Source organism: Pholcus phalangioides, unplaced genomic scaffold, assembly GCF_987345545.1.
Source record: "Pholcus phalangioides strain wild (caught in Gottingen) unplaced genomic scaffold, Ppha-v1.0 ptg000020l_1, whole genome shotgun sequence".
In the NCBI taxonomy this organism is placed as follows: domain Eukaryota; kingdom Metazoa; phylum Arthropoda; class Arachnida; order Araneae; family Pholcidae; genus Pholcus; species Pholcus phalangioides.
The window spans coordinates 5,868,308-5,888,209 of NW_028301613.1; the positions used below are offsets into that span (position 1 = coordinate 5,868,308).

General features: G+C 38.7%; 1 protein-coding gene and 1 long non-coding RNA gene across 2 annotated transcripts; both read left to right on the forward strand.

The window, feature by feature from the left end:
* The first annotated feature begins 3,412 nt into the window (after positions 1 to 3,412).
* LOC149070847 (uncharacterized) lies at positions 3,413 to 5,234 on the forward strand. Its single transcript, XR_016195001.1, has 2 exons — positions 3,413 to 4,536; positions 4,853 to 5,234. It is a non-coding gene; the product is annotated as an uncharacterized LOC149070847 (long non-coding RNA).
* Positions 5,235 to 9,262: 4,028 nt separating this feature from the next.
* ND-B14 (NADH dehydrogenase (ubiquinone) B14 subunit) lies at positions 9,263 to 13,787 on the forward strand. Its single transcript, XM_089248603.1, has 3 exons — positions 9,263 to 9,493; positions 10,743 to 10,858; positions 13,541 to 13,787. The coding sequence occupies exons 1-3, from the start codon at positions 9,367 to 9,369 to the stop codon at positions 13,667 to 13,669; spliced, it is 372 nt and encodes a 123-aa protein (XP_089104729.1). The 5' UTR covers positions 9,263 to 9,366; the 3' UTR covers positions 13,670 to 13,787.
* The last annotated feature ends 6,115 nt before the right edge of the window (positions 13,788 to 19,902 follow it).

Sequence of the window (19,902 nt, forward strand, 5' to 3'; positions counted from 1 at the left end):
GGGGGGCGTTAAAGTATTTAATAGCAAATACACGGAACAAAAAAAATAGTCCCGTATTTCTGCGCTAAATGATTCTGTACTCATTCATTTGGGTAGGGGGGGGGGCGTTAAAGTATTTAATAGCAAATACACGGAACAAAAAAAATAGTCCCGTATTTCTGCGCTAAATGATTCTGTACTCATTCATTTGGGTAGGGGGGGGCGTACGTCAGCAAAACTGAGACAACCCCCCCCCCTCCTCACCCATGAAATATACCTCTGAATATAATCTTATATTGTCTGTTAATGTTAATTCACTTGTATTGTAAGAAGAAATTTTTACTAATTGCTGACTGGAGCCGTATGAGTGTCATGCACATGAAGTTACATACAATGGGCTAATTAAAAGTCTGATTTCATTCTTCTTAGTGGAGAGTTGTTAATTTAGAGTTGAAAAAAATATCAAAAATCGATTGACAGTTGCAGTGGTGTCAGAGACAGAGATACTGTTGGTGGGCAGGGTACTTTATGGAATGGGTATGAGCACCCAGAGAAATGATTCAGAAATCAATCAAAATTTCCTACTTCAAGATCAAGACAAGAACCCACAAGTTCCAAAACTTCCAGCATCCTTGGCCAGTCAAAGGTGCCGACATGAAGGAAACATTGATGAGGGGGGGGGCGAAAATCGCCATTCATTCCGTTTATAAGGGACCCAAACCCGTAATCAGGAAGCGAAATGGTGCATTACATTGTATACTCATGAGTTATTGGAGTGGGGGGGGGGGGGGCGGCTCAAATGGTATCAGCCCCTAGTTTCTGTCGCCTATGGTCGGAGTGTTTGAATATTATTTCAATGTGATAATACAAAGTGATTTGAAATGTGCATCGCATTGTAAAAATATAATTTGAAAATAAGACTTTTCGCAGCTGTTACACATAAAACTTACATTGTCTTAAAAATTTCCTTAAAGATATATTCTCTGCATGGATGCATTTAATAGTGAATTACGGAAATCGTGCTGGGACGGCCACATTGATCGCAATTTATTATCTCGATGTGCACCCCCCAACGCCCCTCGCTGCAAGAAATGGAAATCCCTACAGAAAGCGGGAAGCGCGGCCTATACAAAGGAAACTAAGTTTTCAAAATTTATTTGATCCCAATTTATTATTTGGGTGAGCTCCCCAACGCCCCTCACTGCAAGGAATGGAAATCCCGACAGAAATGCGGCTTATATGGTGAAAATTAAATTTTATAAATTTATTGGATCCCAATTTAGTATCTTGATGTACGTTCCAATGTCCAAAAAAAATTTGTTCCATTTTCTACGCCTAAAGCAACTACCCTATTTATAAGATCACAACAAACATATGAATTATAAAGCAATTCAAATTTTTCGCGGCAAATTGACGATACAGTGACGGCAAATTTGTACCACGACGAGTTTGTAGCACGACGAATTGACGCTGCGACAAATTGAATGCGACGAATTGTCCTGCGACAAGTTGAACTTGACAAATTGACCTAGACCCGGGGATTTCATACATGGCCGTCTCACGTAATAGGTCCCTGAACAAATATGAGGTTCTGGGTTAGTTCCTGCTTGGCCGGAAGTAACTTACGATCTGATGTGATGATTTCTAATGTAAGTTTATATGTACAGTTGCATAGGCGTAAACTTGTATCCGGCCCATGGGCCCGAACAACAACTAAATTATAATATTGATTAAAAAAAAGGAAACAAAAATTAAGGATACTTTTTCAAAGGTTCAGGAGCCTCTCGACTAGAACCAAGAACCTCGACTCCTCAAGAACTTCAAAAGATTATGTTGATTTTGTAGTTAATTTTTTATTGTATATTATGATCTCTTATATTATGATTTCCGAAAGACTGAAGATAAATGTACTTTTTTTGGTTAACCCTTTTTTTTTTCATGATTCCGATTGCGCTATTCAAAAAATGTTGCACTGCAAAGAATTATTGACTTTCGAAGTTGACCACAGACACAACGTGGCGCCAGAAATTCTGACACTTGTCTTAGTGCGGTGGGGCTTAATCCCTTTGGGAGTGTTCCCGTAAAGAAAGGGGAGAGGCCCTGGCCCATCCTTGTTATGCCCATCCTTGTTATGCCCATCCAACAAAGACAGTGAGGTTTAAGGAAAAACGGAGATATACGTTCAGAGCAGGCCTTTTTTTAACATGTTAACTGAGGGGGGGAGGGATTTTGCCCCGCTAGCCTTTCCATTTCCCCCACCAGTTAAGATAAAAAAAATGACCACTTGTGGGGCAAAGCCCGTTTCTTGTTTTCCTGCAGTAGCTTCAGCTTCAAACGAAGAAGGGAGTGAAAGAAAAAACTAGCACTAAAAAGATTCCGCCATTTGTGAGATCGATGTTTTCCTTTTTTTCAAAAAGGAAATAGCTACGTTCAACTGGAAAGATAAGTTTTCCAGGGACTGACTTCTCTGGAATAGGTCTTTTGCTCTCATAAAAAGACAAAGAACAGATGGGGGCTGGCGTTGGCCAAGGATATGACCATTCACTGATTGTTTTGTTGACGCGCATTAAAGTGAAACGATTTAGTTATATAACCCTGGGAGTAGAAAGGACCTAAAGTTACCGGGTTGTCATCAGATGCCGGGGTTAAAAAATTCTATTTTAGAGCAATATAGATAGATAAAGATCAGTGTTGTAGCGCAAAACCATTCAGATTCAGACATTACGTGGTCCCCAGATCAGAAGAGAGGGGAAATGAAGAGAAGAAAATAAATACAGTGGGGAGAGAACCCCGTTTATACGACTTTCGAGAGACGGAATCACACATACACGGCAGTTCTTTAACCCAGTGGTTCTCAACCGGGGGCCCTAGGATATTCCAGAGGGGGCCACTGATGAAAATCTTGCAAAAGGGGAGCCACGGCTACTGATACGGGGGCCACGAAGAAATTTGTGACATTAAATTTTTTTAGTCACTCTGACTAAAAAAATTGAATTTCAAACAAAATGTGCATAGAATATCTCTTTCGTAATTTTTCCCTATTCGAGTAACATTAACATGAGGAAGAAGGAAATAAAAAAAGTGGTTCATGTAATCTCGGTGGTTTTACGACTTGGGGGTGACAGTAGGCCCTGACACATTGTAAGGGGCGGCAGCGTAGACTTTACTTAAGACAACAAAAATGTCCGATTTTTTTTGGGGGAAATGCAGTCAAACCCAAAGCGTATTAAAGACCCTTTATTAATACACTTTGGTCAAACCCCATTAGACCGGAACTCCAAGAGACCCGAGAAATCACTTCGTAATAACGAAATTTCGTTACAAAGGAATTCCAGATTTTTATATTGTTCCTACCTATCCGAGGTATTAGAAAAGTTTTCGTTAAAACGATATTTTTCCCGTTGTAATGGTATTTTTGGAATCGAAACTTCTTAATTGTAATCACCCTATATATAGCTGATTATTTTTCATAAATTTGTTACTAGTATAGAGTAGAACCTTGATTAACTGGGCTTAACCATGAAAGTATAAAAAAAAATGTTGAACAGTAAGCATGGGTGATATACAGTATGAGATGTGCTACTTCATATGAGAAAGAAAATTCAAATATCTGTGAGGTAATGTAACAGATGTATGATACAATCCTTATTAATGAATTCGGTAAAGATCGAGCATCAGAATTTAGACAAAGGTTAATGTGTTAAATGTGGTAAGAATGAGAAATTTCGGCTTCTGTATAACTTTAAATAACTCAGATACTTAATGGGGAAAAAAAAATATATCTATATATATTCTGGCCACTGTTATGAGACTTTTTGAAAAAAACCACTTATACCATCTTATGCCATTTAAAGATATACCATCGAAATGTTCCCAAAGAATATAAAATGTGGTAAAAATGAAAAATTTTCGCTAATAATGAACCAATATGATATTTCTCAAGAAAAATATTATATTTAGGCCACTTTTATTTCATTTTTGGAAAAAAACCACTTGGTTAAAACCAAGGTTTAAACCAGACAACCCTGGCATTGGGCATTGTAATTCACACATTTTGCACGTCGCTTTTTCAAGTGGTCTCGGAAAAGCATTACCCTTTGCAAAAACTTTGTTATGTGCCGTGTGCATTGTCGAAGAGAGTCGATACACTGGACATGTTGCAAAGGTTTTGTTATTACCATTCACAGGCACACTCACATTCACAATTACAGATATGTGTATTTTTTTTCCCTCCAGATTTTTTTATATACTAATTCTTTTCTTTTTAAGAAATATAAAAGTGTTCATTCACTGGGACATGTAAAACCAAATATTTTTTGGCGTTATCACCTCATAATGATAACTTTCAACCAACTTTCAGTTTGGGAATATTCTCAGAATAATCTGTGTTGGTCATGGTAAGAGGTTTTAGAAGTTTGGTTACGAAGAATGTAGAAGCCTTAACATTATAACCTTAAGATACTATTCCACAATCGGATAACTCCCACTTTAAATTTATTTGCAGTTTATTTCGAAGATTTGAAAAGGCTTGAAAGAGAAATGTGAATTCTTAATCAGGTACGCACAGACAGTAACAAACATACATTTGCTTCGGGAGGCATAATGTCTATCACAAATCATATTTTTAACCCACTTGCAAGTTTGTGGTGTTCGGTCAGAACATAACTCCAAAATTACATTTTTGAGATATAAGCATTTTCATTGTCATTTAAAAGTCAGGAATGAATGCACACACAAGTGCAAATGATAATATCATTCGTCAGCATGTTGTTTAGAAATTTTTTGGACATATCATGTTTTGCCCAACAGAATTATATATATCTCACTAGGTTTCATGAATGTGCTAATTAATGTTCACGATTTTTTTTTTCAGGATGATCTTCATTTGAAACTTGGTGTAAGTTCAATAGAGACTTTTGTGATAGTGCTGTCAAAAACCTACAGAATTAAAAGCCAGCTGAAGTTGGTTTTCTGCGGTTTCCCAGCTTCAAGACGCGAATGCGAGCTGGTCTTTCATTTGAAAAAGTCTCTCCGCAGAGAGCGATTACAACATATTAATATTAACAAAATCAATTATGTATAGTAATTAAATATTACAAGACATACAGAAAACTGGATGTTGTCATAAATTAAATATTAATTATTATAATCGAGTTATAACAATTCAATTAAACAACCGCTGTATCTCCTGATTGTTGTATATTATACACTTGCTATGGTTTTACTTTAAAAATAAAGTTTCGTTTAATCAAAGATATACTGGTTCAATCATCTGTGTGTTTGTTCTTTCTGTAATATTATGATTCTCATTTTTAGAGGATATTTCGTTAACAGGTTTTGAACATTTCAGGGAGAAATAATTGAATGTTTTAATAGTTAAAACTAGTAATGAATTAATTAAATCATGAAATTAAATAATAAAATAATAATGAATTAATTAAATGATGAAATTAAATAATGAAACAGTAATGAAATAATTAAATTAAATAATGAAATGTTTTTCCACCGTAAAATTTATTTATCTTCGGGGGGGGGGGGAATGTTATCTCAGTTTTGCTGACGTAATACTTTAACGGCCCCTTACCCAAATAAATGAGTACAGAATCAATCATTTAGCGCAAAACAAAAATATGGGATATTTTTTTTTAATACTTTAACGGCCCCTTACCCAAACAAATGAGTACAGAATCAATCATTTCACATTCACAAAAATATGGGATAACTTTTTTTAATACTTTAACGGCCCCTTACCCAAATAAATGAGTACAGAATCATTTAGCGCAAAAATACGGGATAATTGTTTTTTGTCCCGTATTTGATAAATATTTATATGTCCCGCATTTTCTTTGAGTAAATATGGTCAGATTATTTATTAGGGAACCGTGGTTGCAGAACCGTTTGACCGCGTGTGCCTAATGAAGTCACTCCGCCGCATTTGGCGACGAATTAAGGGGGACCGGACACTGCACTTCTACCCGTGAATGAGTATGTGTAAGCTGGCTTTATCCCTTTTTCTTCAGACACTTCTCGAAAGGGGGCTTTATGACACTTCCTTGGCCATGAAATCTTCGTTTGTTTACAATTCTTAACGCTTCAATCAATCTCATTGTAACAATGAAGCATACTTTTCCTTTTCTTCTGATCACCTATTTTTTTTTTCTTTTCAATTATGAAATCAAGCCTCATATTACATCAAATAAATAAGCATCGAATTCATTTTTTTTGAATTATTATATTTTGAAATTAATTTTAATTTTCATTCATGGTTTTCACCAGCATTGAATCGCATTGTACGGACCATATTCATCATCTTAAATAGGGACATTCATTTCGCCAAAAAAAGCTGCCAAAAGCCAGGTTTTCTTAGGAATAGGTTGTTTTTTTTGCGCGGTGTGAACCGAATTAGACGATTTCGCGCCGGCAGAAACGTGTTACATAATTGCGCTACGCGTTTGTGTTTTCCTAGCGTGGCTCATCAGATCAGGGCGGCTATATTATAGTCACTGAGTCTGACTCATGCTCCGGTTTGAAGGGAAGAGAAAGAAAACACACAAGAGCAGTGGCGGATCATGATTTTGGGAGGCCCCAGGCGCAACCTGATCTGGAGGCCCCCCTATCAGGGGCGGATTAAAGGTAGGTACTGTCAACCCCCCCCCCCCCTTCCCCCCCCGAGAGCAGAAAAATTAAATGGAAAAAAAAATGTTTTCTACGTTTTTGACTGAGTAACAAACCAAGAAAATAAATTTGCTTAAAAAAGGGGGGAAATTCAGAATTTTTTCCAAAAAAAATCAGAACCGTCCTGAAAAATTGAACACATTGTCACAACCACCGCCCCCACCCACAAATTTGCGTTTATCCACCACTGCACCCTTTTGGCCCTAATAAGAACGAGATGGTTCACTAAAATTTACAATATTATGAAAATCATAACTTTTTTTTTATTTTTGCATCACCAAAACCATAAACACAAAAATAAGATAAGGAAATATAATGATATTCTCTGGTACTAGATGAAAAATAATCACACTCCCATTAAAAAAAAAAGTCACAGTAAAATTCTGCATCATATTTTTAGTAATCTAAGATGTCCGCCCTGGTGCCTTCAGCCACACGGCAAAAATGGAGATCCGTCATCGTTTTAGTAATTTAATATTACTGATTAATAAAGATTTGATAATATCTCAAATATAATATATTTGATTTGATATAAAGATACTGATAATATTTAATAGAAAAACATTTCTTCAATAGAGGGAAGAAATTATATCAGAGTAAATATAAGAATTATATTTTTAATGGAAGAAATTAGTTCAGAATGAATTAAAATTATTGTCAATGAAAGAAATTATTTAAAAAATTTTTTTTAGAAATTATTATTTTTTATTTGTTTATTCTATTTTATTTTTACTATTATTATATTATTATTTTCTCTTTCAGCCACCTCGTTGGGCACTCTGCCTGTTGTGGCCTTTGCCTTTGTATTATTTGTATTCAGAGTGAATAAAAATCTATATTATGCCCCCCCCCCCCCGTTTCGTTTAATAACGAAAAATGCCACAGTATAACATTGTGGCCCGCGTACTTTATAAAATGTTTCAATATGGCCTGCTATGCCTCAAAGGTTGAAGACCCCTGCAGTACACTCTCGCTAATCCGGTACGTATTAGACCACGGTGTGCCAGATTTTACCGAAATTGCTGGATTAACTTTGAAGAAACCCATTGAAATAATATATGAAATTTCGTGCAAAGACATAGTCAGGACTTGATCAGCAATTAAGAAATATTAGAACGTGTTAAGGGGTTAGGGCATCAGGAGAAAAGTGACACCACACCACCTAAATATCCTGGACTACTGGACGTGCTGGATTAGAGCACGACCGAATTCTCGAGAGACTACTGTAGTTGAATTGAAATGCTCAAGTAAAAATTTATCAGATAATTTATATATTTTTAGTTTTGCTTACCGTTATTTTTGAAGACTCTGCAATCTATATCCTAAAGGAAATCTTGAGGATCGGCATGGAAATTTTTTTCATTACAATAACACACATTACAATTACATTAACAATAAACACTTTTCGGTCTGACACAAAGATGTTGTCTACCCAAGCCTCCTTGACCAATCCAAAAATGTAGCTCTTTTTTTTAGAAAGAAGGAAAAGAAACCCCCTTGATTTTTTTCAGCCGGGGAGGGAGTGTTAAAAGAGAAACAGAAAAATCACGTGATTCAGAATGCATGTCATTCAGCATTCATTTCAAACCCCACTTTTTTTTTTTGTCATATGGTCGTATGGTTACAGTCATAGATTGCAAATGTATATGTTGTTTGAACCAGCTTATAGTATTTCATTCAAACAAGTGGGAGACAAAATCACAATAAGAGCTCTACTACATTCATTTTAATTAGTACGAGTGTCTCTTCCTGTCGATGTCGCCGCTTGCCGATAGCCATCTTGTCATCCATTATACTGTATACAAAAGCTTACACCAAAGCTGTCGTATTATTGGCGCCTATAAAAGCATTTAATACTGTGGAATGAGACATCTGTTTATGCCTTCACTCCAATTTTCATTTCGGACAGACATTAGGACCTGCTGTTCTCACCCCTCCTCCTGCTTGTGCGCTTAGGGAAATACTGTTTGAAAATGACCCTCCCTGAATGATCGCTTTACAATGTCTCTTCTTTCTTTGTCGGGGAAGAACTGGCCCTTGAGAGCTGCGTCTTGTAAATTGTTCTTTTCTTTCAGTTCCCGTTTTTCTTCCATAACTCTTATACGTACAGTATACATTAAAAAAAAAAAATTGCGGTTAAAAAAAAAAAAGGTAGAGCAGATACTGTACTTAGTTCAAGAGATTTGTTGATGCGCATGTAAATTCATATGTAGGATGAAGCACACAACTATTTGGAGGCCCCCCGCTCTGCCGAGGCCCCAGGCGCGCGCCTCATGCGCCTGTGCGGTAATCCGCCACTGCACAAGAGTGAAGAGAATATCGGCAAAACTGCGGCGCATTTGACTCCTCCAGAAGCAGTCAGCCAATAACGTAAGACGTAAAGCGCTGTAGTGAGCCGTATTGCGCTCTGTAAGAAAACAGTCATACTGTTTTTCTTATTGGTGAGTGGACGGCGTGTCGCGCTGGGTGATTCACGTTGCGCGCGACACAGGAAATCTGCTCCTAGGAAAACCCGGCTAAACAGTAGAAAACTGAAAAGCACGGGACATATGGTCATAGAAATTCACAAGTCATTGAGTCTTCGAAACAGCCATCACCACCATCATCATCGACGAGGACCTTAGAGTAAACAACCTTGTAAAAAGTAAACAGAAGTCGTCCGTCTGTAATTTCATCCCGAAGAACTTACGAACCCGATTGATCGACGCGGTCATGTCTGCCCGATCGGCCATAGCACTAACAACGAAAGTCAAACCCATAGTTTCGACGAATAGGCAAGAGGCGAGGAGACGAGTCCTCCATCTCTACAAGGCTTGGCATCAACAGTTGTTGCCTATTAGTGAGCATTAAAATTTATTAGTTTGTAAGGCTTGGCTGGCATCAGCAGTTGTTGTGTATAGCAAAACTTCCGTGTGGGGGGGGGGGGTACATATTAAGTTGGCGAATGTATTAGTGAGCATTAAAATTTATTTGTATACAAGTCTTGGCATCACAACAATTGTTGGCGATTAGTAAGCTATAAAATTAATTTAAATCTGTATTTTTTCCTTCAACTGAATTTAATAATATGATTTAATTTGCTGTAAATAGGGGCCCGACTTTAACTCACGGGGGGGGGGGAACTAGCATTAAGGCTCCCCCCAAAGACTTCGTTCCTTGTTAAAGAATTTGTCAGTTACTGCATGTTTATTTTTACTGCAAGAAAAGAATATTGCGTCAACGAGCTTAGTATCATGCTCAAGGTGTGCGGAAAAAATAATGCTTTAACAAGCCAAGTATTGCGACAAAGGCGTGTGGAAACAATATTGTGTCAACAAACCTGGTATCACTCAGAACGTGTGCAAAAAGAACATCGTGGCAACAAGCCCAGTATCATGCGCAAGGTGTGTGGAAAGAATAATGCATCAACAAGCCTAGTATCACCCTGAAAAATATCGCTCCAACAAGCCTAGTATCATGCTCCCCAAAGCAGAATATGCCGAAATGTGCGACATACGGCGCAGAACAATCTTGAAAATTGAATTTTAAGAAAAATGCTATTACGTATATGCAAATTTTTACCGCAGAACATTTTCAGTCAGCTGAAGGCTCGTTGCAGAACATCGCAAAACATTCTGCTTCTGGGATCATGCTCAAGGCGTGCAGAGCAAATATCACTCCAACATGCCTAGTATGCTCAAGGCGTACAGAACAAATATCACTTCAACAAGCCAAGTATCACCCTGAGCGAATATCATGCCAGCAAGCCTAGCATCATGTGGAAGGTGTGCGGAAAGAATATCGTGCCAAGCTTAGTATCACCCTAAAAGAATATCATGCCAATAAGCCTACCAGGTTGAAGGCATGTGGAAAGAATATCGTGCCAACAAGCCTAGTATCCACTCATCTGTACTTCGTACAATTAGTGGAGAGGTTCATCGTTTCGTTCTATGTTGCCATTTGGAGGCGGATTTTGGCGAGATGGATGTTGATTAACAAAATGTTTTGAATAAATGATAGTTAATTGAGGCTCTACCATTTATTAGTATTTAAAATCACACAGTGTATATAAAATTGTCATAAAGTTTTTTTTTCCCCTTGGTTTTCAGTCAAGATCCATAATCTGCCGATATCGTTGCTCGAAGGTAAAGCTAAAATCAAGGAAATGTTCCTGAAAAATAAGGACGTAGATGATATTAGAGTCATCGATATGCTTGTCATAAAGGTATAATGAAGCTTTTCTACTACTTCTAAAAATTGTATTAGTACAATTTTGACTCTTGTTATAATAAATACTATTCCGTTGCAACTACTGTTGTAGTAAGTCCCAAATTTTTAAAATAACAACTATCCTATGTGCCAGGGGAGTGCATAACCTTTGAAGACCGGGCACACTCCGCTCATCTCAGAGAGATATCTATTGTAGCGTTCCCGAAGGATAGGTGTGTCCAGAAAGTTTTATTAAAAACAACATAACATGACCACCTCAGACGAAGACAGCAAAATAAAATAATTTACATAAAAATTGATCGTCAACTCCTGAAGTCATATAACAAATAAATAAAATCTAAACTATCAACGCCAATGGGCAATCAAAATTATAAACGGGATTATAAGATGGTGGTGTATAGCTGTCCATCCCATAAGAGTATAGTAATCGTCAATTGATCGAATGATTGCAGATAATCTTGGAATATAAAATTTCGAATCACGGTGAATTAGTCGCAGATCATCATCGCCTAGGCCGCAAGTCGTTACCAGAATCGTCACTGGGTGAACTAAGATCAGCACAATTCACTATATAGCTGAGTAAATAACACTTAATTCGTCCTTGCCATCAATGACTTGATTCATCTCATTGCAGGTGAACTTGCTTCTGTTTTCCATTTATCGGTTACTTTTGTTGACGCCAACGTGGTCGAAGATCAGATTTCCTCGTAAGATCAATCACTGGGGCTCTTGCCGGTTTGAACTCATCATCGCTCCCACTACTCAGACGCGCACTTCCAGTTTTCTTAGTATGTATGCGGTGTTGTAAGTTGATATCAAGAAACAATATAATCAACCGCACCCGAGCAATGCTCATAGGGCTCTTCAAAACTCTTCTTTTGAAACACAGTAGACCGTTTTTGGGAATAGCACCAAAATGAAATTTTTTTTGGGCAAGATGTCAGTAATGCCATAAAGATCCAATCTCAACACAAGCACACATGGCGTTGTCCGACTTCTTGAAACGTTCTAGATAAGTCGGTAATGGGCCGTGCTCAGTTATCATAATCACTTTCTCTCTAGATTAAGTGGTACTATTCCAACGGACACGTTTCTTTATCTTATAGGCATCTTTATGTGCATTCTTGTCCCATAGCTGTTGCCACTTTTGGAACCGGTCACTTTTTAGCGCCTGTTTGATGTGACTGCATGGTAGCAAGAGTTGTTCTTCCGTTGGGAGATTAAGAACATCTTTGGCCAATCTGTCCGCAATTTCATTCCCGCTATTCCTGCATGGCTTTTGACCCTTTGGGGGTGCATAACCTCCAGCCCGCCAATGTGTTTAATCCGGCGGGCGAAAGATGTTCTGGTAGAAAAATATTAATATATGCAACACGATGAATGTCTAGGCCAACCATATTTCCAGTAAAAACACAGGGTATCAGGATCCGTACATGATCGCGATCCACCAATTATTGCGAATAAATTGTCAAGGGCATGTAAAAGGGCAAATCGCAGCCAAAAAATTGTTGAAGGCAAGTGAAGTTGCTGATTACAGCCAAAAAAATTGTAAAGGGAAAGTGAAATTGGTACAGTGATGCAGGTATTGTCATATAGTAGCCATTAAAAAATTAAGTACATTTCCATAGTCCAAGACCCCGTGGACCTTGACGGTAACCTTCCCAGCAGGAGATGAGCATCTTACCACTGCACCACTCGGGCTTGGCTTTCACAAACTGGCTTCCTCATTCTTTCGAAATCACCCTATTGTAATTTGTTCTTGAATAAGACCTGTTTCCCAGAAGTCATCTGGATGCACTTGTGATGCTCGCCCATTGAGCAAGGTTGGTGATACCCCCACTGAGATAGGAAGGTTCTACCAGTCATCAGTGGATGCGTATGGCTTCATGTTCAAGCACAGTGATGTATTTACGGGGGAGGGGCTTAGCATTGGTGGGGGGGGGGGGCTATAGCCCAGGACTGCAAATTTGGGGAGTAATTGTCCAAGAAAATTAGTAGAATGGGAGAAGCACGGCAAAATTTGTATAACATTCAATAAATCCACATCTGTCCAGACAGCTAGGGGCTAGGTCACTGAGTGACTAAGAAAGTGACCCAGAGAGTTCGTAAGTACATGAGTGAGCAAACGAGAGATTTAGAACGTTAGCAAGCATGTGAATGAACTACAGAGCAAGGGACCAGGTCAGTGAGTGACCGAGAGTATGTGCAAGCATAAAAACGACCTAGAGCATATATAAAGGTGTAAATGATTTAAAGAGTGACCTAGAGCGTGTGCATGTGAGTGACCAAAATAATATGAATGACCAAAAGAGTTTTAAAGAGTGTGTGAGCACTGGAGTGACCAAAATAGTGACTCAGAAACACGAATTTACTATTTACTTGCAGGAGTGGAGGGAGGCCAGGCGGGTGATAGCACAGGGTGGCAAATTCGAGAAAAGAGTAGTCAAGAAAATTAGACTAGCATGGGAGAAGGGCGGCAAAATTTGTGTGGCCCACAGGTGGTGAAACCATAAATGCACATCTGTTCAAGCTGTCACACCAACAGGTTTTTTTTTCAAGTATCGAGGAAAATGTATATGTTGTGTTATCGCTGCATCATCTGGTTCGTAGTTTTAAATTTCATTGTGTGATGATCTATTAAGCTTCACAAATCATGTTGATTTGAATTTCTGTCTAGGGCCAGATGGAATTGGTTGAAACGATAAACGTCTGGAAGCAGAAGAACCACGTCATGACTTATTTCGGAACAACCGTAGAGCGGAAACCGAAAGATTTCCTCGAAAGATTTTTCGCCGGTAGAGATTGACTTATCAGACTTTTAGTTCCCTTTGAAATATGCACACATGGTACTGAGAAAAAGAAACGGAAATTAGAATGTCACTTTTACGTATATGTACAGAACAATTAAAAGTTGAGATATGCAACGCTCATGTTTATATTATAGAACAATCGTATTTGATTATTTCAAATTATAGTCTATGCTTGTTTTTACGAACTTGAATGGATGTGAAAACTAGTTTGTAAATAGGAAAGACGTTTAAATTAATATTATATTGTTTTGGACCAGAAGATTAGTTAGTTAAAAATGTGCAGTTCGTAAAATCGAGCGCAGACTGTATTTAGATTGACTTCCACATAATCAGTTTCCTTTATATTGATGACTGTCGCAGATAAGTTGCAGAATCATGAACGAGATGCATGTGTGGTTTAGTAGTAGTGTTTTGTGTGCAGTTATAGTGCTGCCGTGTGTATTATGACTTGCGAGTGATTGTAATGCTTGCATATTTGCACAGTTGTAGGCAATGCTGCTGTTTTTGTTTTTGGTTGCTGCCATGGTTGTAGGATTTGTTGTGAGGCTTTCAACGGTCAGATTGACTCACATTTGCGTCTAAAGCTGGAAAATGGCAGAAAACCAACTAAAGTCAACCACCACCCTGCCACTGGTAGGATTGAAACCTAAGTAGTCATGATGGAAGTCCCTCATGATGCACTCATGACCACGCTATGATAAGGACTGGAATATCTCTTTGCATGGGGCACATGATCTTAAGATGATCCTGCCCCCCCCCCTCCCCTGACATCCTGGAGCCGGTTCAGAAATCACTCTGTACCGGTACACAGTGTGTCACAAAAAAATCTAAATTTTTACTTGGACACCCTATCCTAAAAAAACGTAATTAAAAAGTTGTCACGTCCTTGTCTCATCTGAGGCCAGCAAAAAATTTCCATGTTTCTAAGTGCAATTGGACAGTGGAAGTGAGAGGACGGGGACCATACATTTAGATTTTTTTTTAGTGACACTGTATTTTCCCTCTCAAAACTTGCGTACAGGGTGATTTTTGAACATATTTTGAGCATTTTTAAACTAGAACTATACCTCTACGATGGTGAAGGGTTGATGAGATAAAGGCTGCAGTAAGACTTACAGGAGACCCTGTATAGATAGGGTGACCATACGTCCCGTATTTACCGGAACCGTCCCGGGTTTTTTGGGTGTCCCGTTTTTTACACGAAGCTTACTTGAATTTTTTTTCTTTATTGAAGTCAAAGAATGAAATTATTTTCCCACTCATAAATCATATTATAATAATTACAATTATAAATAAGAATGTTAATCTCTCACATTTGTCTTGGTGAACGTTTTATTTCGTGGAATTCATTTAAATCCGCTGCAATTTGCAGTAATGCTTTATTTCCCACCATTTTGATTTTTTTTAGTCATTTCTCCAATATTTAGCAACTTTATTTACTTTTGGCGATAATTGGCAATGTCCCGTATTTGGAGTCCCAATTTCCCCTATTTCTTTCGAGGAAATATGGTCAGCTTATATATAGATGTCGTTTTCTGAAAAATTTCTTTCTCAATGCATTACGGGCCGAGGAAACAAAAATGGCATTATAGTTTAAGACGTAAATAAGTAATTGTATCGTCTTAAAAACCTTTTATTACACTGCCATTTTGACAAATAAGGTTCATAATTATTTCGAACAGCGATGCCATCCATCGAGAAGAAATATAAGTCTATTTATATTTCTCCTCTAAGGTGCCATCACAATCGTCTCGTCTGCTTTTTCCAAGTTCCTTTGATTTGTGTGTCTCCTTACGTGCCGGAAAAAAGAACTGAACTTGCTTTTCAGTTCAATTTATGGGCGTGACTTGAAGGAACTGCACTGAATGAAACCACCTGCTTCTTTTTGACCCTGAAAAATAAGATTCCATTCTAGTTTTTACTTTTTTAAATAAATGTCTTCAAATATTCCAGAATATTAGTGCCCCCTAAAATCGTTCTTTCATCCACATGCATACATAAATCTACTCTGTAATATAAAAATTATAAATTCCAAAATTCAAACATTTCTGCTTCACAATCTTATGCAACGATTCTGTTCACTTGTCGTCTGCTTCTGTTTTCCTTTGTTTTTGGACGTGTTGTCCCGCTTAAAGCCGGGTTTTCCTAGGAGCAGGTTTTCTGTGCCACGCGCAACGTGAATCATCTAGCGCGACACGCCGTCCACTCACCAATAAGAAAAGCAGCATGACTGTTTTCCTACAGAGCGCAATACGCCTCACGACAGCGCTTTACGTCGGGCGAGATTGGCCGACTGCTCCTGGAGGAGTCAAAATGCGTCGTGCGCCGCGCGTTTCACAGATCTTTTCATTTTTGTTTGTGGTTTCTTTCCCTTCCCTTCAAACCGGAGCATGCAGACAACAGAGTAGCTGATATGTCACGGCCATACGCGGCCAGTTCTGTTCACGCGGCGCAAAAAGCAACTCCTGGTTTTCTACGGTGCGTGCTGCGTGAAAACGCTGATTGGTTAAAAATCTGAAATTCAGGTTTTATATCTCCTCCGCAGAAATCCTACACCTAGGAAAACACGGCTTTAGGCTACTCTCATAGTGGGGCGAAGAGGTACTAGTTACAAAAATTGCTACTAGGAAGAAAAAAAATCTCATATTGATGAAGGAAGAGACGTCCGCACATAGTAGAGTAGAATAAAGAAAATGACCGGAGAGGGATTCTGAAATGTAAGGGTGTGATGATGATTATCCGTTCACAGAAGCTCTTCTTTTTTTTCTTAAAGAGGGGAGAGAGGAAAAAAAGGGGAGAAAACGGACCAATTAACCGATAGCGAAAATCGGCAGATCGAGGTGAAAACAAACTTGTTTGTTCAAGTTGCGCACCTAGTTGAGCGGCTTCTTTCTCTTCCTTCTCGAGTATGTCCGATGTAGAACAAAACAATACAAGTATTTTCGTCGCTAATCTCTATGATACACTTCCATACTTCTTGGTCGCCCCACTATGGGCGCGACCTTACGCGTCGAATAAAGAACTAAACTTGTTATCCAGTTTAGTTTGTGGGCACGCTCGTAAGAAACTGAACTGAATGGAAAACTTTGCTCCCTTGTCCGGAACAGGTGCTCGAAGCATTCATGCCCGATTTTTGTAATTCTGGTTATACTTTCTCCTCATATATCGTGGTATTTTAAGGAAACCGACAAATTTTCAAACTTTTTCAAATTACAGCATCGTATCTATTCGAGGTATATGAGATACAGAGTTGAAACTCAGAACGTGTTGTAACACATACACTCCTCTTCAAAACAGTACTTGGTTCTCTCGGATCGACTCTTTGAGATATGATCCCGTTTATGGGGCGCGCGACGAATTCGTAAGCTCGAAAACCGCGTGTTCACTTCGTGCGTGAGCAGTTCGCGACATACGGGTTCCACAAATGTCCGAGAGGTGTATTGTTGCAAATTTCCATTCTTCTTTAAAGCGAGACAAAGATGGCGGCACCGTGTCTATTTTTAGTCGAGTTACTGAAGTTTGAAATTACTTCTCGACAGAAACAATCGCTCATTCGGTCACGATTGAGCGATTAATATTGAGCACGGCCGTATTCACCAACACAGTTTAAACTACAATTGCAGATTAAAGGATAAGCGATCGACACGGATTGGTTAAAATCCTAAATTTAACGAATCGGTTTCGATCTTCGATCCTACCACCTGCGATTGTAGTTTAAGCAGTGTTGGGGCCCCTTTTTGGGCCCAGAATGACACATTTAGGACCTATCTGGGACTCCCTTCCAAGTGGGCCCTGTGCGAGTGCACCTGTTGCACCCACCTAGTTACGGCACTGTCTATAGACAGCGCGTTCATAATTAAAAGACCCTATTTTAAAGTAGCCCACAGGCGAAACCAGTCATTAGAGAAGTGTGAAATTTTGTGAGGTGAAGTGATGATAATTTGTTTCAGAGGGAAAAGAAAATAAGTTGCACATAACCCCACCAGAGGGTGTTTCACTTTGAATACCTGTAGTAAACATGTAAATTTATGTGATGTCACGCAGCAGCTGTGGTAAACCTAGAAACATTCGTGGAGATCTTGTTTCTCAATGTGTTTGCTGCTCACAATGACGATAAGCTCGCGAGATCGCGCTTTCTTGGTAAAATTGGTTTACCAAAACAGCAATTCCGCAGTAACTGCTCTACGGAAATATCGGACTTGGAAAGGTCCAATGAATGTTAAAAACCTTCTGAGTATGATACCAAATTTGAAACTACAAGATGGTTGGGTGTTCGTCCTGGAAGACGAAGGAAACCCGTTTCTATAGACGCAGTACAGGAGGTTTCGCTTCAGGTGGAAGAGGACAGAGCTTCAAATATTAGAGTCAGGCGTGTAACACAGGCGTTGTATAGGCCACGTTCAACTGTCCATAAGCTTATGCGGAATATCCTCCGATATTATCCGTACAAACTTTCACTTGTGCAGCGGTTGCTCCCACGTGATTATGACGCTCGACTCCGGTTCTCACCGCAGTTTCTAGCTCGCGTTGAAGTCGATTCAGAATGGTCTTGGAATATCCTCTGGACAGACGAAACACATTTTACAGAAGAACGTGTCATCAGCCGGCACTTCCCTAATCTATGGCCTCCCCGATCTCCGGACCTTAATGCATGCGATTTTTGGCTTTGGGGCCATTTGAAACGTCTGGTGAGTCGTGACAAACCAAGAACTTTACCTGACCTTAAAGGCAGCATTTCACGCCAAGTGCTGAACATTTCCCCGCACCCACTTCGGTCAGTTGTGGAACATGACATCTTACGATTTCACATGGTATCTCAAAATGATGGCCATCGTGTGGAACATATTTTGTTGCAGTAACAATTGTTAAAATTGTAAACGTTTGTCTAAATGTGTCATTTCTTAATAAAATGTCCTCTGGTGGCGACATGTTCTTCCCCCAACACGACACAACTGTTTTTCCCCCAAACAAATATCCATCACTTCATGAAGTCCTGCACAAAATTTCACAATTTTCTGATGACTGGTTTCGCCTGTAGTCTACTTTAAAATGGCGCCTTTTAATTATATAGACACCCTGTATATAAAATTTATTTTCTCTGTGTGTGTGTTTGTGTGTATCTTCTCTATACAAATCTTCAATTTTAGATCTATCGCCGTCAAATTTTACATGTATACCAATCCGGGCCCGACTTGAACGATAGGTTACTTTAAAAGTTCGTCGGAGCTGGGCAAATGCCCGAAATGGGCAAAAAAACTGTTTGATAACAATTAGAAAAGTTTTCATTAAAACGAGATTTTTTTTTTCGTTATAACGGTATTCGTTAAAACGTGATTGCTTGCTTGTACATGTAAGAGAGAAAGAGAACATATAGAGTGAGGGTGAAAATAGAAATCTACTGCATGCTTCTCTTATCTGCTTATCAATCATACTGTGTTCTTTTTTCCTGTTTTTTTAATTCCCTTTCTTCAATTTTCCTTTACCTTTTCTTCTTTTTTCTAACGTGCAAGGTCACCAGATTTATCGCCGATTCGTCAAATAAAGATCATCTAATTTTTTTTTTGGCATAGGCTTGTACAAGAGACTCGAGTATTTATTGTGTTTCAGTTATAACGAATATCAGATATTTCGACTGTTTTTCAAGTTTCCGTCCGACTTAGTTATATCCAGGCTCGACTGTATGTCTCTCTGCTGGAGGAAAGACAAAATTGGTTACGAGCGACAACTTCGCTACAACCCCTCATGGTAAGCTTCATGATGATTAAGGGCAACTTGGTCCCAAAATGATCGAACGTGTCGTCTGCTCGCGTCAATGAATTTTCCCATCCAATAAAAAAAAAAAAAGGGAAATATTTTTTTAACGAAATCGAATAAATTAACATCACGATATTTCAAGGTTTTTCTTTTTATCCTGATTTCTATACTTTATTACTTTTTTTTTTGTTTCTTTTTATTGGATGGGGAAAACTCTCGCGAGCAGACGACACGTTCGATCATTTTGGGATAAGTTACATTTAATCATCATGAAGCTTATCATGAGAGCTTGTCACGAAGTTATCGTTCGTAACCAATTTTGTTTTTCCCCTTCCAGAGAGAGAAACACATTATATTTGGAAGAAAAAAAAAGACCCTCACCGCCACTGCTTGCACGAGAGACCATGGCGTAACATGTGGTAGGAAACATAGTGAGAATGAGGAGGGGTGGAGAAAATAAAAGAGAAATGGCACA

Coding starts and splice junctions, on each gene's coding strand:
- ND-B14 (XM_089248603.1), top strand. CDS start 9,367: ATGTCTGCCCGATCGGCCATAGCACTAACAACGAAAGTCAAACCCATA. Junction 9,494..10,742: donor TCAACAGTTGTTGCCTATTA/GTGAGCATTAAA, acceptor CTTGGTTTTCAG/TCAAGATCCATAATCTGCCG. Junction 10,859..13,540: donor TCGATATGCTTGTCATAAAG/GTATAATGAAGC, acceptor ATTTCTGTCTAG/GGCCAGATGGAATTGGTTGA.